Genomic DNA, 24,053 nt, shown 5'->3' with positions numbered 1-24,053 from the left:
CCTTTTGCTGCTATTCACCTTATTCCTGGACTTCCGTTTCCCATGATTCTCAGCGGTAGCCGGGTTGTCGACTCCTGTTTACATTTTCTTCACTAGCAAGGACGTGCGCGCCACTGTCAAAGAGTGGGAACGTTTGGCTTATGTTATCCGAAATGGCTAAAATAGTAACATTGTGTGGTTGCATAGCGGCGATATTTACAAAAACGTGGTGAATGTCAATTCACTGGTACTGTATGGCTTATTTTAGCCGAAATTGCTAAAAATAGTATGTGGTTGCATAGCGAACCGCTTTTGTTTTGAAGGCTAAACGTCCAAACCAGAACTCTTATTATTTGGTCATTGAACGGAGCTTTAGCAGTCTCTCTCTTTCAAGATTCAAGATAATCTCCGTTGTACAATTATGCACGTGTGAAATTATTGTGCTGGGGGGGCTCCATTACAAGACATAGGTAGGTACAAAGTCACAACAATTATTATGATTATTTCAGTATCTTCGCTATGACGGTCCTGGGCGGAAACAGGCAACCGCAGCTGGAAACAGGAGGGAGGGTGTCATGGAAGCGCCCACGGTCTCACCAGGAAACGCCGTGAATAGCCTTTTGCACTGTGTGATATGCGTAGAATTTCACCCCTTCTTTTTGCACAAATGCGACAGGAAATAACCAGGTGAAAAACCAATTCTCCCTGGAATCAGTCAGTCAGTCAGTCAGTCAGTCAGTCAGTCAGGCAGTTGTTTTAAAGTCGGGCACCAAAGGCTAGATAACAGCTGACCTTGGATCCTGTCCAGCCCAGAAGAGCGAAAGCCATCTGGCTGACAGGGGAGACGACCAGGTCCACTCTCACAGCCCTCCATGCTCGGGTCCAGAGGTTCTCACAGCCCTCCATGCTCTGGGTCCAGAGGTTTGGGTCTGGTCCGCCTCGGAGCCTTCCTCCTGGCCAACCACGTGTGGTGCAATGTCACTGGGGTGGATCACGCTCAAGGGATGTGGATTTGATTGTGGATTTGGATCCACCTGTTGGTAAGAGTCTGCAAGTGCTTCCCCTTCACTCTGCATGGGGGCTTCCCGAAGGCACGCTTTTCTCCAAAGAGTTTCCTGGCTTGTATTGAGGATTTCATGCGTGTTTTTCTGCAGAGCGTTCTCTGTGACGTGTGCCTCTGGCAGCTTTGTTCCTCGTCTCTGCCCCGCATGCCTCTCAGCGTCCAGTTTGAAGATGGAGAAGCACCTCTCAAAGCGGTCCATGTGGGAGGCGGGCCGACCGGGACCCTCATGGGACTCGAGGTACGAGTTTCTTGTGGTTTTCTGGTAGAGCAGGAACCCCTAAGGAGACAGGGGGATGGGGACTGACATTAGGGCCATGTTCAGACTAGGAGGCCAAATCTGATTTGTGAACTTTAGTGACCTATTAATGACTTTATCCAGATTGGTTTTATGAGTCTGGACGCTCCAAGTCTGATTTGTGTCACTTGTCCCAAACCACATATGGAGGTAGTTTCCAATCTGCCTCAAATGTGCTTTCGACTGATGTGACTTGAGTGCGGACGCGCAGATCCACCAAATCTGATTTGAACGTCACTCGCAACTCGTCATCAAATGCTTCTGCGCAGGAAAACCACGTCACCAACGTACGTATTTACTGACGCCCACGTCGTTACCATAGAAACCCATGCAGATAGGCTGTTTAGGTCTGGACACACAGATCCGACTTGAGAATCAGATTTGTGGCAGTGCGGAGTGCGGACACACTCCCAAATCAGATTTGGGAAACCAATCAAGATAATGATGATTAATGACTTTATCAGCAAATCAGATTTGCCTGTAATGTGAACATGGCCTAAGTCTTGCAGATCTGTGACCTTACAGCAACTGCTCAGTATTCTGTCAAACTGATTCAGATATAAACTGCTGTGACAACATGGAAAAGATGTATGAAGACCATCGAGAGGAACAAAACTATTCAGGTTCTTCACATCCTTTACAGTGAAACTAACTTGATAAAAGTATTATTACGCCGCGTTCCAGTTGAACTGGGAACTAGGAATTTCCCAGGTCAAGGGTTCGGGAACAGAAGGTCCCTGTGACGTGACGTCACCTGAACTGTGATGTCCTCCTCCGAAACTCTTGGGAACCTCACCAACCCCGACCTCAAAATCCAAGATGGCAGCTCTGCACTTCAACAGTAGTGAAAGTTGTGGTAATATAATTCTTATAAGCACCTCTGTCTTGTGTCTCATTAAATCAGTTCTACACACAGCACTGTCTAACCTCTATCTGTGGACATGTTGCTACGGTGTTTGTATGTGCAAAATACCACGCAATGCGTTGTTATCAACTGTTATTGCTAACAATGGTTAGCCTGGCTAGAGCTAGCCCTGGCTGGTTCAATGGCTGGTTATACTGGAATGCAGTCAACTCGGGTGTGACGTCACTCAACAGGGATATTCCTAGTTCCCAGTGCAACTGGAACATGGCTTTTGTATTAAGGCTGATTTACTTGTGATTCCAACCAGGAGACCACTTTAGGCATTAGTCCCTCCTCCTTGCCTTCCTCTGGGTGGGTTATCAGGAAATCCACATCATGGCCTGTCAGCTTCCCTCTGGAAAGAGCATCTGTGAGGTCAGTAGGTTTTTAAACTTATCCCTGGAAAGTCGACCAATTGCAGAGGAAGGGACTCTTATCACATGATACCTCCTGAATCCTCCAGTCAGAGTGATCTGGGCGCCTGGTAGCACAGCGCTGACCGCTTCTTCCACAATGGCAGCGATGGCGTCGGCCTCTGCCTTAGTGACTGGCTGGTTGATGTCGTCATAGTGCTTCAGACCTGAAAGAAGAGAGATCATTCAGAGATAAACTACACATACACACTACACACACACACACACAGGAAAACACACACCTGCTTGTTGTGCGCGGTTGAGTGTGTGTCCTGATCTCTGCAGCTGTGCCAGGCTGTGTATGCCCTCCCTGAACCACCGATCTGCCGTCCTCGCTCCAACTCCAAAGATACCTGTTAACACCTGACACACACTTTATATTCAATAGGCAGTAAAACAGGAGAATAAAGACTTTGTCTCATTCACAAACAATACTCCTGAGCAACCTGTCTCGTTCACAAACAATACTCCTGAGCAACCTGTCTCGTTCACAAACAATACTCCTGAGCAGCCCGTCTCATTCACAAACAATACTCCTGAGCAACCTGTCTCGTTCACAAACAATACTCCTGAGCAACCTGTCTCATTCACAAACAATACTCCTGAGCAACCTGTCTCGTTCACAAACAATACTCCAGAGCAACCTGTCTCGTTCACAAACAATACTCCTGAGCAACCTGTCTCATTCACAAACAATACTCCTGAGCAACCTGTCTCATTCACAAACAATACTCCTGAGCAACCTGTCTCATTCACAAACAATACTCCTGAGCAACCTGTCTCGTTCACAAACAATACTCCTGAGCAACCTGTCTCATTCACAAACAATACTCCTGAGCAACCTGTCTCATTCACAAACAATACTCCTGAGCAACCTGTCTCGTTCACAAACAATACTCCTGAGCAACCTGTCTCGTTCACAAACAATACTCCTGAGCAACCTGTCTCGTTCACAAACAATACTCCTGAGCAACCTGTCTCATTCACAAACAATACTCCTGAGCAACCTGTCTCGTTCACAAACAATACTCCTGAGCAACCTGTCTCGTTCACAAACAATACTCCTGAGCAACCTGTCTCATTCACAAACAATACTCCTGAGCAACCTGTCTCGTTCACAAACAATACTCCTGAGCAACCTGTCTCGTTCACAAACAATACTCCTGAGCAACCTGTCTCATTCACAAACAATACTCCTGAGCAACCTGTCTCGTTCACAAACAATACTCCTGAGCAGCCTGTCTCATTCACACACAATACTCCTGAGCAACCTGTCTCATTCACAAACAATACTCCTGAGCAACCTGTCTCGTTCACAAACAATACTCCTGAGCAACCTGTCTCATTCACAAACAATACTCCTGAGCAACCTGTCTCGTTCACAAACAATACTCCTGAGCAACCTGTCTCATTCAAACAATACTCCTGAGCAACCTGTCTCGTTCACAAACAATACTCCTGAGCAACCTGTCTCATTCACAAACAATACTCCTGAGCAACCTGTCTCGTTCACAAACAATACTCCTGAGCAGCCTGTCTCGTTCACAAACAATACTCCTGAGCAGCCTGTCTCATTCACACACAATACTCCTGAGCAACCTGTCTCATTCACAAACAATACTCCTGAGCAACCTGTCTCATTCACAAACAATACTCCTGAGCAACCTGTCTCATTCACAAACAATACTCCTGATCAACCTGTGTTGAGTCTTGCCTTGGCCACTTTATCTTCTATTATTTCAGCAGTTTGTTCAATGTGAATCCTCCTGACACACACAGGCCATAATCAGGCGTCGGCCATGTCTGGACTCGAAGCTGTCGGTGAGCGTCTGTCACCCTAGCTTCATCACCAAACCGTTTAAGTGGTGACAAACTGGTAGGCAAACGCTGCTTTGTTTCATGTATCTGGTTGTATATCCGCAGCTAGTTTTTTTTTTGTGATCAAATGATATCCGCAGCTAGTTGACTGTCGGCTGTAGTATTTGCGGTGTGGTCAAGTGCAACTTTTTGCCGCTAGTTCTTTGCCGTTGCCCCAGTGTGTTAACCTGACTCTGCCAGATGGGGGCGCTATTGTGTTCACAGTGTCAGGTTACCAGTCTCTCTTTTACTGTTCGACAGGTTGACGGATGTGGGGCAAATGCAAAACTAACAGATTGACAGCCAGCTTAAGTTGAAGGACTGCACAAAATAAACTTCAATAGGGAATGTCATGTTTTCCTAAACTGAACATTACTGATGCATTGAATTTCCACTATTTCACTTGTACATTTTTCCAAAATCATCCTGAATTTGTTTGTAACACAACAATCGACAAGTAGATGACCAAAGGAATAAATGAGGGAACCCAGTTGACAAACCTTTAACGCTTTATACCGCTCGGAGTGCTTTGTAGATTCAGCCTCGCTCGACGCTCCATTCTCCAAAATGTCCTACAGGAATCAAGACCAAATCTTACTTATTAGATCTTTTGGGAGGAGTGTGATGACGAAGAGCCACCAAAAGAGGCTTAATATGACCAACTAAGGCGAAAGGGAGTGTGTCTCCTGACCTTGATAACCCTCTGTGAATGCTCCCCAAGACAGGGCAAACCTCTGAGCTGCTCCATGCCCGTCACTGGTCCAGGGAGGGACTTCAGCACAGCGGCGGCCCGTCTGAACGCCACGCCTCGCCCTTCACTCTCACTTAGCTCATAGTTGTCTGCCAGGACGGACAGAGCATCCTGAGACACAGAGGAACAGAGCATCCTGAGACACAGAGGAACAGAGCATCCTGAGACACAGAGGAACAGAGCATCCTCAGACACAGAGGGACAGAGCATCCTGAGACACAGAGGAACAGAGCATCCTCAGACACAGAGGGACAGAGCATCCTGAGACACAGAGGGACAGAGCATCCTGAGACACAGAGGGACAGAGCATCCTGAGACACAGAGGGACAGAGCATCCTGAGACACAGAGGGACAGAGCATCCTGAGACACAGAGGGACAGAGCATCCTGAGACACAGAGGAACAGAGCATCCTGAGACACAGAGGGACAGAGCATCCTGAGACACAGAGGAACAGAGCATCCTGAGACACAGAGGGACAGAGCATCCTGAGACACAGAGGAACAGAGCATCCTGAGACACAGAGGAAGAGAGCATCCTGAGACACAGAGGGACAGAGCATCCTGAGACACAGAGGAACAGGGGGAAAAAACCTTGTAAAGACTGGCAATCTCGCTACAGTACTAACTTGTCACATAGCTAATATCTATGCATTAGGTGTAATGTAGGACAGCTGCTCCCAATGTGGGGTCCGCGGACCACCAGGGGTTCTAGGGGATCCCCAGCAAAATGATGTTGTTAAAATTCAGAATTATTTAATTTACAAAAGGTTAACAAAATTAGAGAATGTACATGTAGAAGAATGACTGTTTTGATCATAGTTTCACTGTTATCTCTCTAACTATGCAATACAGAGAGTCATGGAATTCAGAACAAAATCATATCTGACAATCAAAAAATATTCTCAGATTTGGATCTCACAGACGACATCACATCAAATAAGGGTCCGTGGCTCTATTGTGCACTAAATTAGGGGTCGTCTGTGATATGAAAAAGGTTGAGAGTCACTGATGTAGGAGATGTGGCTAGATGGCCTTAATTTGCTAGGGGGGAGTGTAAAAAAAGACGCACAGTTAGGAGGGTGTTATGTCCTTGCAGAGCGGTCCTTCTCTGACACGCATAGCTGGGGACGGAGAACGCTGGGACGTCCGCTCGGTTCCTCCGCTGCTCCTGAAAGAGACAAGAGCCATTATCATTCTTCACAGCTAGGGGTCTTATGTCCAGGCAACACACACAAGCAGCAGCGAGTCAAACCTGCCTGTAGTCTGTGTCTGTCCAGTATCTCCACAGGGCGGCCGTCACGCATGCTCTCTGTGTACCAGCTGATGTGCAGCAGGTGGGCGGGTGGCCTGCAGGGGTCTCCCTCCTGTCCTCTGCCTCTGTCCTGAGAGTCCAGCCATGTCTGCACCTCGTCTCCAGAGTTGTTTTCCGAAATGACATGCGTGACACGCTGGCTGTGAAAAGACGACAATTCAGCTGATTTTACTGATGGAGCAGCCTATCAGAGAGAGAAGTGCCTGTTACACTGAAATCTGTGACCACTGAAATGTGACCACATTGCTTCTTATAGGTAAGAATTCCTTATTTCACCATTTCTGATTCTGACAGCAGCTGTCAGAATGTGACCACTGTGTGCTGATTTTATTAATATTTTATTTATTAAATGGTGGCCCATCAGGTTCTGCGACCTGTCCTAATAATATTCTTACCATAATCCCAACCAATCTCACTCCCAGACCTCAAACACTGCAGGTCACAGGATCTGATGGGCCACCAAAAAATCCAGTCTAAACACCTACCGACAGCTCGTCGTTACCTGAACAACTCTTCCACTTGAAATCCTTTCCTTCGTCCAAGCTGTGAGAGGAAAGCTCTCCGGCTCGCCCCCATCTTTCTTTCTAACAGGAATAGAACAACCTGGGGGAACTTGGTGACTTGATCTCCGTCGGTTTTCATATTGTTGTCAGCCCCAGTCGCGCCAGCACTTGAGGAGACAACTCTTCTTCGTTTTAGCGGCACCATGGTGGACTCGGTGGTGATGGTAACGTTAGATAAACAAGGGGAATGCTGTTAGGCAGACGTCACTTTAGCCATGTCCTTCTCAACTCCTTCTACATTAGCGGTTATCAACAGACTCACTTGCTGGCAAAACTAGCGGGGACCATTTTCTCTTAATGTCAACATCTCCAAGAGATGGAGAGGTAATGAATCCGCCTGGCAATGCGCATGAATCATCTCTGCATGATCTACAGACGTTTAAACTAAAAACTGAACCCCGGCCGGATGCAGCTGTGCAGACTGGTGCAGTGCAGTGCATTATCAAAATACGTCCGACTGGAAACTTTGATGTAGCGGAACTGAATCGGTCACGTTTTCTTTGCTAACATTCTATCGTTCTATTAAGATGGTGCTTTAACTACTGCTATAATGATCTTAATGTTTCTAACTAGTTTAATTGTATAAAAGTAAAGCTTCTTACCTTTCTAACCATATATCGCGGTGATAATTTATTTTAGATTTACCAGATAATGCAGTCAATGCTCCATTTTGCTGCGCTACCACACCACCTTCTGGATGACTTGGATGAAATACCATAACATAGATCACTTACTGTAACATACCAGCTGATGCATTAAAATTGAGCAATTATACACTCATATGTACATATAATAATTACAACCCTCAAATAAATGAATAAATGAATAAATAAATAAATAAATAAATAAATAAATAAATAAATAAATAAATAAATAAATAAATAAATAAATAAATAAATAAATAAATAAATAAATACATAAATAACAATCTAATATGACAAACAGGAGTATTCAATCTTCACTCCACAACCTGGTCTGGGGACACACGGTGCCTAAATCTCTTCTTCCCCCTGAATTTTGGATTATTGGTCTTCTTCTTCTTCTTCTTCTTCTTTTCTTCAGAGCAGAGATTCTTATGGTGCTGCAAGCTATCGGTTCATTGGCCTACTGCCTGCAGGCCAGCCTCGACAACAGAGGCCCCAGAACATAAGGGAAGTGCTGAAAGACTTGGATGATCACATTTCTAGAGCCACTTCCTGTCAGGGAATGTCTTGTGCTGAGACGTGTGTGTTGTGAGTTACAGCTGAGCCTCTGCACTACACACTTGCATAATTAAGAAAGAGGAAATCTGAGTAAATAGCCAACTAAGGTAACACTTTAAATTAGAGAGCACATTAATGATTAATATGTATCTTATTCATGCCTATTAGTAGTTTATTGGTTCATTATTAGTTGTTAATTGCTAATAAGCTGACATGACTGTCTTTCAGAGGCTGTAGCCAGCTCATTTCTAGAGTGAAGATCCTGGTATCATTTGAAACTAGAAGACCTTATTACCATTTCATTGTAGTAAGACCATTTTTCAAAACGACCTAACCTCACTGTATAAAATTATCTATTGTGACCTCTAGGATAATCACAGCCTCATAAAACTTTACAACCACAACACTACAGATAGGGCATTGAGGGGATGCATGGCTTTCCCGGGTATATACAGTATATATTGACAATGAGGGGGTTTCTGACTGACTGACTGACTCTGAGCAATTTCCAGAACAGAAGTGCTCGCCCAATCGCAGAAAAGTGCCATTCTCACAGATATCTCCAAATGTCAAAGGTTTTTGATTCCAAATCACAGCAGGAATTTGTCTATGCATTCCTCAAGGTCTTCAACTTATGAGACATACTTGAGCATGGGGATGGCCAACATATAATTATGATGTTATAAACCCAATACACTATCTAAACTTTCAACATTTGAATAATAACCAAAACACTTTTATTACAGATTTATGAGGAGAAAAACTTGACACACACTGCTGAGCTGCATTTCAAATTAATCTTCAGGTGGTCAGTTTTCAGATGATGTGTACCACTTCTATGGCACACTGTTGACTTGCTATCGCACCCTAAAGATCCCCCCTAAAAAAGACAAAAATTGGTGATTGGGAGGGAGTAGAAGAGGATTTCTTCTCAAGAATATAATGACAGTATTGTTTTCCTCATAGCAGATGTGAATAACTATGATATGGCGGCGGTGAGTGGGGAAATGGCCTTGTGCATTTAAGTGAAGCAGTGAGAAAGCATGTGAACTAAGCGTTACACTTGTGGTACTCAAAAATATTTTTGCAAGTTTGGCGGGTCTGCATGTGCCCCTTTTTAACATTGTGCACTTGCCCCTCTAAAGGTCTCTGCACGGCCCTGTCTGATATATTTTGTGCACTGTAGTTATTGTGCAGAGTACAGTAGTGTGTGTTATTAAATGCCCTGCAGGAATAAAAGACAACTGTATAAATTAAAAATGTGTTCATCCATCATTCAAAAATCCCCGTGATGCGTCGACGAGCACAATCAAACCAAGACTTTGTTTGTGTTTCAGTTTGAGTCACACGAGAAGTGAGATGTGTTTGTGGTCGCAGTAGCCTAAGAGATCATCTTGATATCAATGTTTGCGCAAGCTTCCTTAAACTATCAGATTCTGCTGTGGTGCAAGTGTGTATCTTACTGGGTGTGCTATTAGCTAACAGACCTCAGACCTCATGACCTTGAAAAAAAATGCTAAGATGCTATCACTAAACTTTTGAAAATTGGAGATTTGTGCGATTATACTATACTATACTATACTATACTATACTATACTATACTATACTATATGCTACTATACTTTATGCTGCTGTACTGTACTATACTATACTATACTATACTATACTATACTATACTATACTATACTATACCATACCATAATATACTATACTATACTATACTATACTATACTATACTATACTATACTATACTATACTATCTATGCCGTTCAATTAGAATGTATGCTTCTATAGTACCGGTATCCAACATCATATCCATAACCAGAGACAGGCCAAGTTTATTTAACAGTTTAAACATAAAACATATAATTCATAAAATATAATAAATAATGCACAAATAAACAAATAAATACATAGTCTAAACAAATAAACAAACAAATAAATAAATAAGTTTCAGGTTCAGTGTTATGTCGTGATGCAACACACATGTTAAGTGGGCACATGGTCCATAACCCCTTCCTCCTCCTCCTCCTCCTCCCCCCACAGGCTGTGATCATATGACCTCCACCAAGTCGACTCTACTTCCTCAACCTTTCAGGCTGCTCAGAACAGTGCGTGCGGCTGACCGACCAGCCTGTGTGTTCTTCAGAAGTGATTTGAACATATCCTCCCTCCACCCTCTGTGCAGGAAACGAAAGACAGAGGCGCAGACAGCGTTTTGTGTCCGCTCGACAGGCTGCCTGCGCTGCACTGGTCCCATGGCAGGTTTGCTGGAGAGCGCGTCTGGAGCCCGCCGGGCAGCGCGGCTCGCAGCAGCCGGTGCGCTGTACCTGGCGCTGCTCACCTGCGGCCTCAGCTGTGCCGAGAGCCGCGACAAACAGAGCAACATAATCCTCATCCTCACCGACGACCAGGATGTCCTGCTGGGCGGAATGGTGAGATCGCCATGCTGTCAACTGCAGTATAGATTTGTAATATAGTGCATAGGGACTCGATAGTGAGTTTACAATACAATGGCTAGTACAATATCTCATTGCTACTTTATCGCACGTAGTTGATGATATCACCCATACATACCTCCTGTCCTGTAATATTAATAAACTATAGCCTACGGCTTGTAGTTTAGTTGCACCGTCCAATTCTAAAATGGTTTGTAGAATTAGGGGCCTTTACAGAAAAAACACATGAAGTTCACATGTGTCCACATGTTTCACCACGTGAAAACATGTGGAACACATGTGAAACCCATGGGAAGCGTGAGGTTTTGGAACATTTTCACATGTGGAAAACATGTTATCACATGTTATTAAATGTGATAACATGTTTTGCAACATGTTGTATAGCAACATGTTTTCCACATGTGGAAAACAACATTTACATGGGTTTCACATGTAATCACATAGGTTTCATGGGAATTTACATGGGTTCCACACATTTCACATGTGAAAACATTCCAAAACCACACACTTCCCATGGGGAAAGCACATGTTTCACTGTGTGTTCCACATGTTTTCGCATGTGAAATTTAACATGTGATCACATGTGAACTTGCACGTGGTCACATGTGATCACATGTGATTTTCACATGTGATTTTCTGTAAGGCGTAGTTCTTTTTAAGGAGACGTCTATTCTCAGTTTGTGTGCTGAACCTGTCAGACTCACCTGTAAATGTTGTGGGTCGTTTGACCAGCTGGTAGCCATTCCCACACCTTGTTTCCATGTGTACCATGGCATAGACCTACAGTATGTATTATTAATTAGAGCAATTCAATTACAGCATCACTATCTGTAATTAGGAATTTTATTTCTTGGCATCTTCCTCAGAAAGGAAGGCCAGGTCAGCGTTTGCGTATACTTTACGATGAACCTATTGTTTAGACATATTCCTGTTTGTATGTTGAGAGGTTTATAGATTTCCATGTCTGCCTGTCCCTGTCTGCATTCTACAGACCCCGATGAAGAAAACCAAGGCCTTGATTGGAGATGCAGGAGCGATGTTTTCTAATGCTGTGAGTCCTGAACTGCCCGCTGTCACCTATGATCACTCATTTTGGAGCGCATCGAAACATGAAGGAATTCCCCTCACTCCTCTCCTCTCCCTCTCCGCCCTCTCCCTCCGTCACAGTTCACGGCCACACCGCTCTGCTGCCCCAGCAGGAGCAGTGTTTTAACGGGGCAGTACCCCCACAACCACGCGGTGAGGAACAACTCGCTGTCCGGGAACTGCTCCAGCCCTCTGTGGCAGAAGGGCCCGGAGGCCCAGGCCTTCCCGGTCTACCTCAGCAAACAGAAATACAAGACCTTTTTCGCCGGGAAGTACCTTAACCAGGTTTGAACACACTAGTGTACACATTCAAGCACATTCACACCCACCCAATTATTGTATACATTATGTTGCATTGTATTGTATTGTACTGCATTGTGCTATGTTATATTATATAACACTACATTATATTAATTCATACACTTTCTGTAATATATGATATGTAATAGAGTGAGCTGATTCACTCTCTTTTTGTCTTTGTTTGTTATAATTCTCAACTTGTCGACAATGTTATTGTATTATGTTTTTATGTTATGTGTTTGGACCCCAGGAAGAGTAGTCTCACCTTGGTGCAGACTAATGGGGATCCACAATAAACAATAAAAAATAAAAACCCACACACACACTGATTATCTGACACAAAATATGACCGCTGTCCCCATAGCGCTCAACTGTGACTACCAACTTTTGAGCGGCTCCGGTTCCAGGAAGTGAATTTCCCATTAATTTCAACATTGATGTTTCAGAAAATACTTATATAAAGAGTTTTAAGCCTGGATGGAACCAAACCAACCAGCTACGGGATGAACCATTATACATGATTTGGAGCAAAAATAAAAAATACAATTTGAAAATGTCTTTTTTCCTTTTTCCTTTTTCTGAATCAAATGTTTTATGGTCACGATTCTCGTAGCTGGTTGGCTTGGTTCCAGGCCTAAAACCTTTTTATGTAAGGATTTTCTGAAACGTCAATGGCAAAATGAATGGGGAAGTCACTTCTGGAACCGGAGGTGTTAAAGTGGACAGTCACTGTTGAGCTCTATATAAGGATATGATCTATAGAGGTCACTGTTGAGCTCTATAAAGGATAGGCTTTCAGCCCATTCTTCCTCTTTCATAGTCTGGAAGCTGACTGCCTCGCTCTCCCACTCACACGTACAGCCTCAGAGGCCTACAGTATATAAGAATTGAGGGAAAATTGAGTTACAGTATTTTGTAGTGGCTGCGACTAGTAACAGTTTCTTCTCCCATCAGTATGGCACAAAGAAAGCAGGTGACGTTAGCCATGTTCCACCTGGCTGGGACCAGTGGCATGCACTGGTGAGTCTTACACATGCACGCGAGCGCGCACACACACACACACACACACACACACACACACACACACACGCACAGACACACATACATGCACAGACACACACACACACACACACACACACACACACACATGCACAGACACACACACACACACACACACACACACACACTCCAAGTAATTCCGTCGTCACAACCTGTGCTGTATGGCTGCAGGTGGGGAACTCCCAGTACTACAACTACACGCTCTCCGTCAACGGCAAAGAGGAAAAGCATGGAGACAGTTATGAGAAAGACTACCTCACAGACCTCATAGTAAGTGCTTTTCTCTTCTCATACCCCCTTTGCATTGTGCAACCACTGCTGCATGTGCTGAGTCTGTAATCAGCTGCACTTGCATTTGGAATATTTACTGAGGGTCGTCTATACGGGAGGAGTTCTGCTTACCTGGACATTTTCCAGATAAGAAGATGAAAACAAAACCTCCTCAAACTGAAGGATGTTTAATTGCCCTATATTTTTACAGCGGTCAACAGTGTAAAAAGTGAATCATCAACTAACAGTAGTTATACTAGCAATGTCAGAAAAGAGAAACTGAAGTTCTAACGCATATAATTTACATTCTGTTCTGTCTCTGTATTAACACACACAGACTTGCTTATAATTGTTATTCTAATAGGATTTTAGTGGAGATCTTTGGGTTCTTTCTGTTTTTGTCTATTCTCAAATGTACAGTATTTCCCATGTTAAGTTTCGTACTGCATGACATCATCATCAGGTGACAGCTGTGTACTGCATGACATCATCATCAGGTGACAGCTGTGTGTTTCTGCCTCACCAGCTGTCTGTGTGACTGTGAACAAAACCTCATGACAGCTGACATTTCCCTCATGATTAGCAGTGTGAGAATGCCTTTTCCACCCATAACAAATTGCTATTTTCATTTCAATAATAATATCACAGTCACCAGTTGGGTTCATGGCTAAACTTTATTTGTTCCAATTGGTCTTGCAGCTTGTCAAGAATACAAGGCAGTAGGTTACGTTGCTGACTTATCACAGCATCAAAATAATAGATTGAAGTTGAATTAGCCAAGAACCGTATCCCACCCCCATCACCCAATTAATTTCCCTCATAATAATTAGTCTCTGCATTGTTTGATCAAAAGGATGATCCTTCACACAGAAATCATCCTGATTTTGCAAAGAAGCAAAGGGTGAACTTGCAAGTATGAAGCCACAGTGAAGAGCGGTTTCAAAATGTCAGAAGGCAATTAAGTTAACTGGCAGCCAAAGTCATTTGGAGCCGAAACAGAATAGAAAAAATAGATTCAACAAATGTTAACGGTCAAATTAGGCTTGTAGAAGTGAGGGACTTCCAGTACTGTTCATATCTAATGGATAGCAGCATTTAGCTCGCTGTAATTCCAAGTCCTGCAGGTGACACACCGCCCTGTCCCACCTGGAGGGGAAGGACACCTACGTAAGAATGCTGTTCGTGGACTACAGCTCAGCATTCAACACCATAGTACCCTCCAGGCTGGTATGCAAGCTCAATGACCTGGGACTTAACACAGCAATGTGCGACTGGATCCTGGATTTCCTGACAGACCGCCGCCAGGTGGTGAGGGTGGGCAACCTCACCTCCTCCCCACTGACCATCAGCATAGGAGCGCCCCAGGGGTGCGTCTCCAGCCCCTTCTGGTACGACCTCTACACCCACGACTGCGTGGCGACTCAAACCTCTAACACCATCGTGAAGTTTGCAGACGACACAGCAGTCGTGGGGCTGATCTCGGGGAGCGACGAGGCGGCCTACAGAGAGGAGGTGGGGGCCCTGGAACAATGGTGCCAGGACAACCACCTCTCTCTGAACGTCTCCAAGACCAAGGAGATCATTGTAGACTACAGGAGGGGGGGGGGGGGGCGCACACCCCCCAATCACCATCAACGGCACAGTGGTGGAAAGGGTGGACAGCTTCAAGTACCTGGGAGTCAATATCCACCAGGACCTGACTTGGGCCGGCCACACCGCCACTGTCGTCAAAAAGGCCCAACAGCGAATACACGGACTCAAGCGCCTGAAGAAATTTGGGCTAAGGAAAGAAATCCTCAGGGACTTCTACAGAGGCACCATTGAAAGTCTGCTGACTGGCGGCTTCACCACCTGGTACGGGAACTGTACCACCATGGACCGCAGGGCGCTACGGAGAGTGAGACGCGCGGCACAGCACGTAACAGAATGTGAGTTGCCAGATCTGCATGAACTGTATAAACAGCGGTGCCTCAGGAGGTCCCTGAAGATCATCAAAGACACAAACCATCCCCACAACAGCCTGTTCTCCCTGCTACCCTCAGAGAGAAGATACAGGGTTCCGAAAGCACGCACAAATCGCTTGAGGAACAGTTTCTTCCCGCAGGCCACGAGACTCCTTAACATACACAAATAGTGTAGTAGCCGCACTGTACCATACTGTAGCTGCTATCATTACGTATGTCTAACGTTTAATTGTATGTTTAATAAGGAATATGCTATTTGCACCTGTATGTCAAATACGCCGAATTTAAAATGCCGAGTTTAATTGTATGTTTAATAAGGAATATGTTATTTGCACCTGTATGTCAAATACGCAGAATTTAAAATGTTTAAGCACGTCTAAAGTATGCACCCGACACATGCACCTATGTGCAGTGAATATGCCACTGTCTCTGACTTGTCTTATCACTATACTGCCTTATGCTTGTTGTGTCTCTTGTTGTTTTGCACCCATATGCCCTGTTATATTTGTACTATTTGCACTATGTTGTAAACAGAGTCCACAGCACAAGAATTTCACACGTGATACTTGTACCATGGAGTGACAATAAAAATCTTGAATCTTGAATCTTGAATCTTGACAACGGTTCGCAGAAGCAGTAAGTAAATGCACAACCATCTACATCCCTTAAAAACTCAGTCAAGTAGTTTTAATATCCATTGGCATTTGTTTCTGGATGTCTGATTCTGGGCTGGTCGAAGCAAGAGACAGGATTTTCCCACTGAGTTTCCTTACTTCTGCATCTGTGTTATCAAATGGTGACACTGCAGCAGCCAATTAGAGCTTAGGTGTTCCGGCCAGAAGAGGATCATACACTTTTTGACCACACACACGGTGACACACACACACACACACACACACACACACACACACACACACACACACACACACACACACACACACACACACACACACACACACACACACGGTGAGGCAGGATGTTACTGCAGTTGCCTAGTTACTGTTTATTTGTTAAATGGAAACAAAGATGATTAACAAGAAAATAAATGGACTGAGTGTTCAAGCAAGAAGTTTATCTTGGACTTTAATTGATCAGGCACGGTAACAAGTGCGTCAGTTAGGTCATCCCAGGTGCAGCACCTCAGTTTAAACTTTAAAGTGTTTGCTTTGGCTCTACAGACACAATGAAATGAAAGTTGGTCAGCATGTATATCGACTGTGAAAATGGGCGTATCCCTTGTTGCAGCTGAACAGGTCACTTGACTTCCTGGATGCCTTGAAGGGTGAGCGGCCGTTCTTCCTGATGCTGTCTCCTCCGGCGCCTCACTCTCCCTGGACCGCAGCGCCGCAGTACCACAAAGACTTCAGCGACATCAAAGCCCCTCGGGACGGCAGCTTCAACAAACCAGGAAAGGTACACGACACACACACACACACACACACACACACACACACACACACACACACACACACACACACACACACACACACACACACACACACACACACACACACACACACACTCGGATGTGGGATAAATGGTTTTATTGGGGCTAAAATGCTAATATTTGTGAATAATTTTAAATCCCCATCTGTGTGTATCGTATTCATAGATTTCTGTTGACATCATGCAACTGTTGCGGCGCCACCTTGAGGACCAATTTGAAACAAGACGATGCCCTCTATTTGCTGCACAATTGGAAATAGAGTGGAACACGAGTGTCGAACAAACGTTAATATTTCAATTCTCAAAAACGATACATGACATCGCTTATATTTTGACCTGAGTGAGAGCAGAAGCAGCTGAAGAGTTTGATGTATATAATATACTGTATGTATGTAGCGTTAAAGATGCGTGAACTGTCAACGTTTTGAAACGTGTGAATTTAGTAAAAAAGTGTAGCCTAGTACAGTGAATTGTGACATCACACACTCAAGGATCCCAATAAGAAGGTTGAAAAAGTATCAAACTTAAACTGCGATTTCTCAAAAAGTACAAAAGGTATCAAAAAGCTGAATAAGAGTAATAAAGTACTAATAGTGTTGACCGGTTTAAAATTTGACTGGAGTTTGTAGTACAGAGTATGAAGGAGTAGTTAGAGTTCAAATATTGCATGGTTTTGATTGAACACTCCTCCCATAGACTTCAACAGGTACTAAAAGGTTGTGTGCTGCGTTCGGTCCTCAAGATGGTGGACACAACAAAAATGTCACATGACTGAAACCCGTTTTTGTGTGTCTGTGTGTGTGTGTGTGTGTCTGTGTGTGTGTGTGTGCGTGTGTGTGTGCGTGTGTGTGGGTGTTTCAGGACAAACACTGGCTCCTGCGTCAGCCCAGCAACCCCATGCCCAATACTTCACTCAACTTCCTGGATGATGCGTACAGGAAGAGGTGCCGCTCTTAATCACGCGCCTCATGTGGCGTTTTCTACTACCATCATCAAAACGCCAAATGATGTAATGATGTCAAAACAGTGTCAGCTCCCTCCAACAGAGATCCAGACTTGTGTTAAAGCACAATAGGCCATTTACACCTGGCATTAAAGGAGAATTTCGGGGTGTTTTTTCAACCTGGACCCTATTTTCCACACTGTATGTGTCTAAGGGACTCATCCTGACATTTTTTTTTTCAAATTGGGCGAGTACTCACCGAGATAGCCTTGTTTACAGCTCGAGCAATGTGCTCAAACAACTACCGGTACACAGTGTAACTACACAGGGCAATCCTGCACCGCATCGTCAATACACGCAACATGGAAATGACTCTATACATGAATATTATTCTCCGGGGTTTACTGTCGGACAGGGAAAATGTGCGTATGAAGAGGTGAGGGGAGAGAGAGAGAAGCACAGCACAGCGCTGTTGACGAGAGTAGAAATCCTCCGTGTTGACACAGTGCAAGCTTCCCTGCTACTCTCTCTCTCTCTCTCTCTCTCTCTCTCTCTCTCTCTCTCTCTCTCCTCGCCTGTTCACGCCCATTTTCAATGTCCGGAGAATTAATTGTATAGAGTCATTTCCATGTTGCCAGACACTATAATGACAGTTTGAGGCTCCCAGCGGCAAACCAAGCAGTTTTATTAGTGAACGTGTATTGACGATGTGGTGCAGGATTGCCCTGTGTAGATACACTGTGCAGTTGTTTGAGCACATTGCTCGAGCTGTAAACAAGGTTATCTCGGTGAGTTCTCGACCAATTTGAAAAAAATATGTCCCTTAGAGTCCCTTAGACACATACAGTGTGGAAAATAAGTTGGGGAAAAAACTAAATTCTCCTTTAACATGTGATTTCTGTCATCAGATTGCAATCAGATTGTGCTTTATCACTTGAAAGTACAGGTGTGAACACCCCCAAAACGCATTGAAGAAGGATTGCAATCTGATCGGCCAAACCACCTCCGGAGGTGGTATGGGATACATTGTGTACACATTGAACACAAGTGTAAATGCAACGTGTCCTCTCAATCTGGATACAGCAACTTTATACGGATTGAGAGGACACCCATTTCTGCCATCAGATTGCAATCAGATTGCAGAAAACGCATGTTAACGCCAGGTGTAAATTGCCTCATTGACACTGTTCTGACAGCTCATGGTGGCCTGATATCTGTTTGGGCCTCCTCATGCTTTTCTATGTGTGGTTTGTCAATGTATGTAGGTTGGAGAAACCCTGATGTGAATCAATTTAGATTTTATGCTAAAAGTAAACAGAGAATAATAATATGGAGCATTGAAGTGATTGCATTGAATTCTCGTCCCTGCTGCAGATGGCAGACCCTCTTGTCTGTGGATGATATGGTGGAGATGCTGGTCAAGAAACTTGATAACATGAAGGAACTCAATAACACCTACATCTTCTACACCTCAGACAACGGCTACCACACAGGTCCGACTGTCAACACTGTTAACACAGCAGTCCAAGCTTGCTCATCGATAGCACACAACCAAACCAAACCGTTTCGTCTCAATAATCAGCTGGTTCCTCGCTCGTTTCAGGTCAGTTCTCTCTGCCCATCGATAAGAGGCAGCTGTACGAATTTGACATTCGGATCCCCCTGATGGTCCGCGGTCCCGGCATCAAACCGAAGCAGACACTGCAGGTCAGAGCCAGTCCTCCACTGGAGAGACTCACTCACTCACTCGCTCACTCACTCACTCACTCACTCTGTTTTCCTCATGGCTGCGTCATCCATACAATACAGAGACATCCACCATACTTGATGCACCACAACTGACTTGTACTTTACATTATACATTATACAACATGCAGTAAATAAAGTGTCTTTCTTGTGACTTTCTGTAGGCTCCAGTGTTGAACATTGACCTGGGTCCCACCATCCTGGACATATCCGGCGTCAACCTCTCTTCTGTGAACATGGACGGGCAGTCCTTCCTCTCTCAGATGGTCAGCTGCTATCTTAAAATGGACATCAACGTATTTATTACCTTTGTCCATCCTGAATATGTTTTTAACGTGTATCTTTTACCCCCTAGGCCCCCTCGTTGCGCAATGGCACTGCGCGCCCCTATTTCCTGGTGGAATACACAGGAGAGGGCCATCCCGTGCCTGACCCTGCTTGCCCCAAACTGGGCCCAGGCCTGTCTGTGAGTGACCGCTCCAACTATACTCTCCTCAGAGCTGAGCATACACAAACACTATGTGATGGTGCCCTACATGAACTCAAATCTGAGCAAACACTACATGAACTGAGTATTTGTGTTCGTCACTCCTCAGCAATGTTTCCCAGACTGCGTGTGCGAGGACGCCTACAACAACACCTACGCCTGTGTCCGGACCCTTGTGCAGCACAACCTGCAGTACTGTGAATTTGCAGACAGTGAGGTAAGTCTGGGGTGTTTGGCCGCGGCGCCGGGGATGAGTTTTGAAGTGGGGGCACATCCAGCTTTAGAGGCTAGTGAAGGCTAGTTTTTCATGTCAACTTCCTTTCAATCTCAGCCTAGTCTACCGTTTTTGTACAACTAAAATATGGTAAGAAATGCATCTCCTCTCGTCATCAGGGTAGACTGCTTTGCTTTCAGATCAAAATGGTAGCAGCCCTTATTCCTTATGCTGTTCTTTCTGATGACGCAACAGTTTGATCACAACATAGGACTCCATTAACCTGACTCTGCAATACCGCCCCCGTCTGGCAGAGTCAGGTTACTACTCCATATAGTGTCAGAAAAACATGTTTTGTTTTTACGAAGCAACGATTGGTTCCGTTTGTAATTTTCACCCCCGTAAACCGAAACTGACTCGGAGAGGCGGAGTCAGGACTTGTTATAAAAATATGCTGCCCTGCCCAACATCAAGCCGGAGCTCCCCGGGGTAAATAACAAGGACACACCCATTCAAATTCTCCCAGGAAAATAGAGAACGTAATTGACATAAAAAATGTCAAATGTCCAAGCGTGCGCAAAAAGAGGCGCGAGGCGAGAGTCCAACTAAAGAAATGGGTTTGGAATGCGTGTTTACATGACAAAATTGTATGCGTGTTAACTCTCGTGATTGGATGGGCCCCATAGCTACGTGCGGCTGCTGTAATACCTGGCTTAACAGTTAGATGTTACGACTATATCAATCTAGAAATCCATCGGTTAAAAATAAATACACTGCGTCTGGGTAAAAGCAAATGCCTACCACCGCGGAGACCCGTGTTCAACTCCCATCAACTGTACTACTGGCTTGGTCAGACGTTCCTACAGACACATTTGGCCGTTTCTGGGGGTGGGAAGCCATTGGGGTATGAGTCCTGGTGGCTGCACTAGCGCCTCCTCTGGTCGGTCAGGGAGAATGTTCTGGGGGAGGGGAACCGGGGGGAATAGTGTGATCCTCCCACGTGCTACGTCCTGCCGGTGAAAATCCTCGCCATCAGGTGAAAAGGAAAATGGGAGGGGGGAGGGAAATCTATATATTTTTTTTTCTGGGGGGCAAGCACGTTTCAATACCTGAATAACTGGAACCCAACTCACCTGGCTATGCCCCTTTATGCTAATTTTACCAAGTGCTCGCGCTATTATCTGGATTTTCTTTGACCATGCTGACAGATTTTCATGCAAATCAAAAATCTGTCTTGAGAGATTACCACTTTTGGTCTCTGACCCCGTCCCCCCATAAAGTGGGGGGGGGGCAAAAACTCCTGCCCTATTCCGGTGCCAGTGGTGTTTGGAATAAAAGTAACATGCGTGTTTCAGTCATTTCTTGATGCGTTACTGCAGTTGTGAGCTTGATCTCGGTGTCTGTGTTCCCCCCTTTGTCTCTCCAGTCGTTTGTGGAGGTGTATAACCTGACCTCAGATCCACACCAGCTGGAGAACATTGTGAAGAAGGTGGACCCGACCCTGCTACAGGCCATGAACCAGCGGCTGATAAAGCTGCAGTCTTGTGCGGGCGACAGCTGCCGCGACACCAAGACATGACTGGCTGGGACCAGCAGGCCCAGGCTGGAGGACACTGTGAACCGCTGATGTCATCATGCTCCTGGTGGGATGAGTATGAGAGCGGCAAAAATAATAATAAATCAACCAATAAATATTCTGAGCTGCACTCACAACTTATAGCACCAGGAGTTTGTTTTGTTAACTCTTTCCCCGCCATTGACGAGATTTCATGTAATTTATTAGATTTTTCTGCGCCATTGACGAGATTTTCCGGCAATCCGTGATTTCACTGTTATACGATAGAGGGCTCTGTTATGCACCTTCTGAAATATTACAGCACTTCTAGGTCCAAAAAACAAGCGGAGAAGAAGCTCTGAAGCGGAAGGAAAGGAAAGTGACATGTGTCCCATAGGCATGTTATCGTGAGCTTTAAACCACCCGACGGTGCTGACTCGTCCTCAAGAACACGGACTCGATGACGGCCAGCGGAGAAGCTCCAAACGGCAGATCCGTCGTGAAGCATCGAGACTCAGGCCCTCGTCTCCCGTCACACTCGAACCTGTGACCGCAGAGGAGCGCTGATGCACACGTTCTGCAGATTTCAGTGCAACACCGGACAGTATCCGCCCTCAGAGACAAACATGCAATTATCTCAGCTTTTTAGTTTGAAAACGACTTATGTGGATCTTGAAAGATTAGTGCAAATAATCCAAAATGACAGCGGGGTCTAGGAACGTTTTTATTTTATATATTCTGGCGGGGAAAGAGTTAAAATATGACCTTGAAAGATGAACTCCTGGGTCTTCTATACATCTCATGGATTGGACTAATTGATGATGATTGGACCTATGTGCATTTGCAGCTATGTTGCACTGTAAACTTCCTTCAGCAATGTTCTTGACAAAGTGACAGGGTTTGCGATACTGTCTGGAGTCCAAACGGTGTTGACCCCTCCAGACTCTGGACATTTCACTCATCACAGAGGCCCAATAATTTAGCGGTATTGATGGGGTTCGGGCATTCAGTTACACTTTGGTACATGACCAAAGATTTTCGAGTAGAGGTTAGTGTTAGAGGACATTGCAGCTGTTTTGATTCAGGGTATCTTTGGGGTGAAGCCGCACATGGGTCACTGTCCAATGTCTTAGGGTGCTTTCTCACTGGCGCCCTGGTACCGTTCCCGAGCACACTTGTCCCCAAATTGACCCCAGTTTCGGAACGTTTGACGAGTGTGAACGTTGCGTTCCGTTCCGCTCCGGGCGCGCAACATGGAACCGCGACAGGATCCACTTGAAAAGGTGGTCTGGGGAGCGCTTTGATGCAAGTGCACTCTGTTCTGTTTCCGAGCGCAGAAGAAATGTTGTAATGTGAAAGCTGACCAGCAGGGGAGAGGGGACGGGGGGGGCAATCGTTCCCGGGTGCGGAACGGAACGAAAGCAATCGTTCCCAGTGAGAAAGCACACTTAGAACTCACTGCCATCAATCTATGTTGGCAGCACTTTTACATGGAATGAGTTAGTGAAGGAAGGATCCACTTGAAAAGGTGGTCTGGGGAGCGCTTTGGCGTGCCCGGGCACGGAACACTTGCAAGTCTTTACCTTGAAGGGGAAGACATACTGTTGTCTGATTTTGTTTTTATTTTCATCTCAACTTTGATGATTGTTTAATCTTTTTTTATACTGAGTATTAATGATGACATTTGCAGAGAGCCTTTTAAAAGTTGAAGAGGGAAATGTCCTGCGATGCATTTTCTAATTGTGAGGAATTTATCAAGGGAAATCTTACATGGTAAAATTTGATATAAACGAAAGCTTTAATCTATATGTGCCTTATGTTTTTGCACTGTTGAGGCTCATGTGCCTTAAATGTGAATCTGTTTGCACTGTGAAATCAATAAAAAAAAAATACAATTTATATTTGTCACAGGTATATTTCATACAAACAGTTATTTAACAATACTGTGACTACTGTTGTTGGTTTGGAATGTGTCCTGGCTGAGCAAAAAGGGGTAGGGCTAACATCGAGCATTTAAGTTTTTTTCCCTCTTTCCTAAGTATATATTTCCTAAAATAAATTTTAAAGGGATAATCCATAACTTTTCCATATTTGATGTCAGTTTTGCTTCACTCTAATGCAAATTATACCAGAATAGTGGTTCAACACCTAAAGCCACTTCATGAGAGCATTTGCATGTTCTAAA

At 44.7% G+C, this 24,053-nt stretch overlaps 2 protein-coding genes across 2 annotated transcripts; one reads left to right on the top strand and one right to left on the bottom strand.

Moving 5' to 3' along the window:
- Positions 1–735: 735 nt before the first annotated feature.
- polm (polymerase (DNA directed), mu) lies at positions 736–7,307 on the bottom strand (the record flags this gene model as incomplete). The annotated part of the gene is given in 10 exon segments (XM_083641056.1): positions 736–853; positions 856–1,319; positions 2,494–2,596; positions 2,689–2,821; positions 2,897–3,017; positions 5,012–5,083; positions 5,203–5,373; positions 6,332–6,430; positions 6,519–6,714; positions 7,077–7,307. Coding segments are annotated over 10 exon segments (1,683 nt in total). The 5' UTR covers positions 7,283–7,307.
- A 3,161-nt stretch (positions 7,308–10,468) lies between these two features.
- gnsb (glucosamine (N-acetyl)-6-sulfatase (Sanfilippo disease IIID), b) lies at positions 10,469–23,747 on the top strand. Its single transcript, XM_083641558.1, has 13 exons — positions 10,469–10,774; positions 11,790–11,849; positions 11,966–12,169; positions 13,139–13,204; positions 13,415–13,513; positions 16,723–16,890; positions 17,785–17,867; positions 19,241–19,359; positions 19,470–19,573; positions 19,777–19,878; positions 19,968–20,078; positions 20,209–20,316; positions 21,740–23,747. Exons 1-13 carry the CDS (start codon positions 10,598–10,600, stop codon positions 21,890–21,892), a joined length of 1,554 nt encoding a protein of 517 aa, XP_083497684.1. The 5' UTR covers positions 10,469–10,597; the 3' UTR covers positions 21,893–23,747.
- The last annotated feature ends 306 nt before the right edge of the window (positions 23,748–24,053 follow it).

This window comes from Poromitra crassiceps, assembly GCF_964638095.1.
Source record: "Poromitra crassiceps genome assembly, chromosome: 8".
NCBI classification, from domain to species: Eukaryota; Metazoa; Chordata; class Actinopteri; order Beryciformes; family Melamphaidae; genus Poromitra; species Poromitra crassiceps.
The sequence above is the reverse complement of the archived record's forward strand: the minus strand, read 5'-3'. Positions and strand labels throughout refer to the sequence as shown.

Excerpts from the sequence above, each read along its gene's own strand:
- gnsb (XM_083641558.1), top strand. The coding sequence starts at position 10,598 with ATGGCAGGTTTGCTGGAGAGCGCGTCTGGAGCCCGCCGGGCAGCGCGG. Across the intron at positions 19,879-19,967 it reads AGTCCTTCCTCTCTCAGATG|GCCCCCTCGTTGCGCAATGG; the intron begins GTCAGCTGCTAT and ends TTTACCCCCTAG. Across the intron at positions 20,079-20,208 it reads AACTGGGCCCAGGCCTGTCT|CAATGTTTCCCAGACTGCGT; the intron begins GTGAGTGACCGC and ends GTCACTCCTCAG.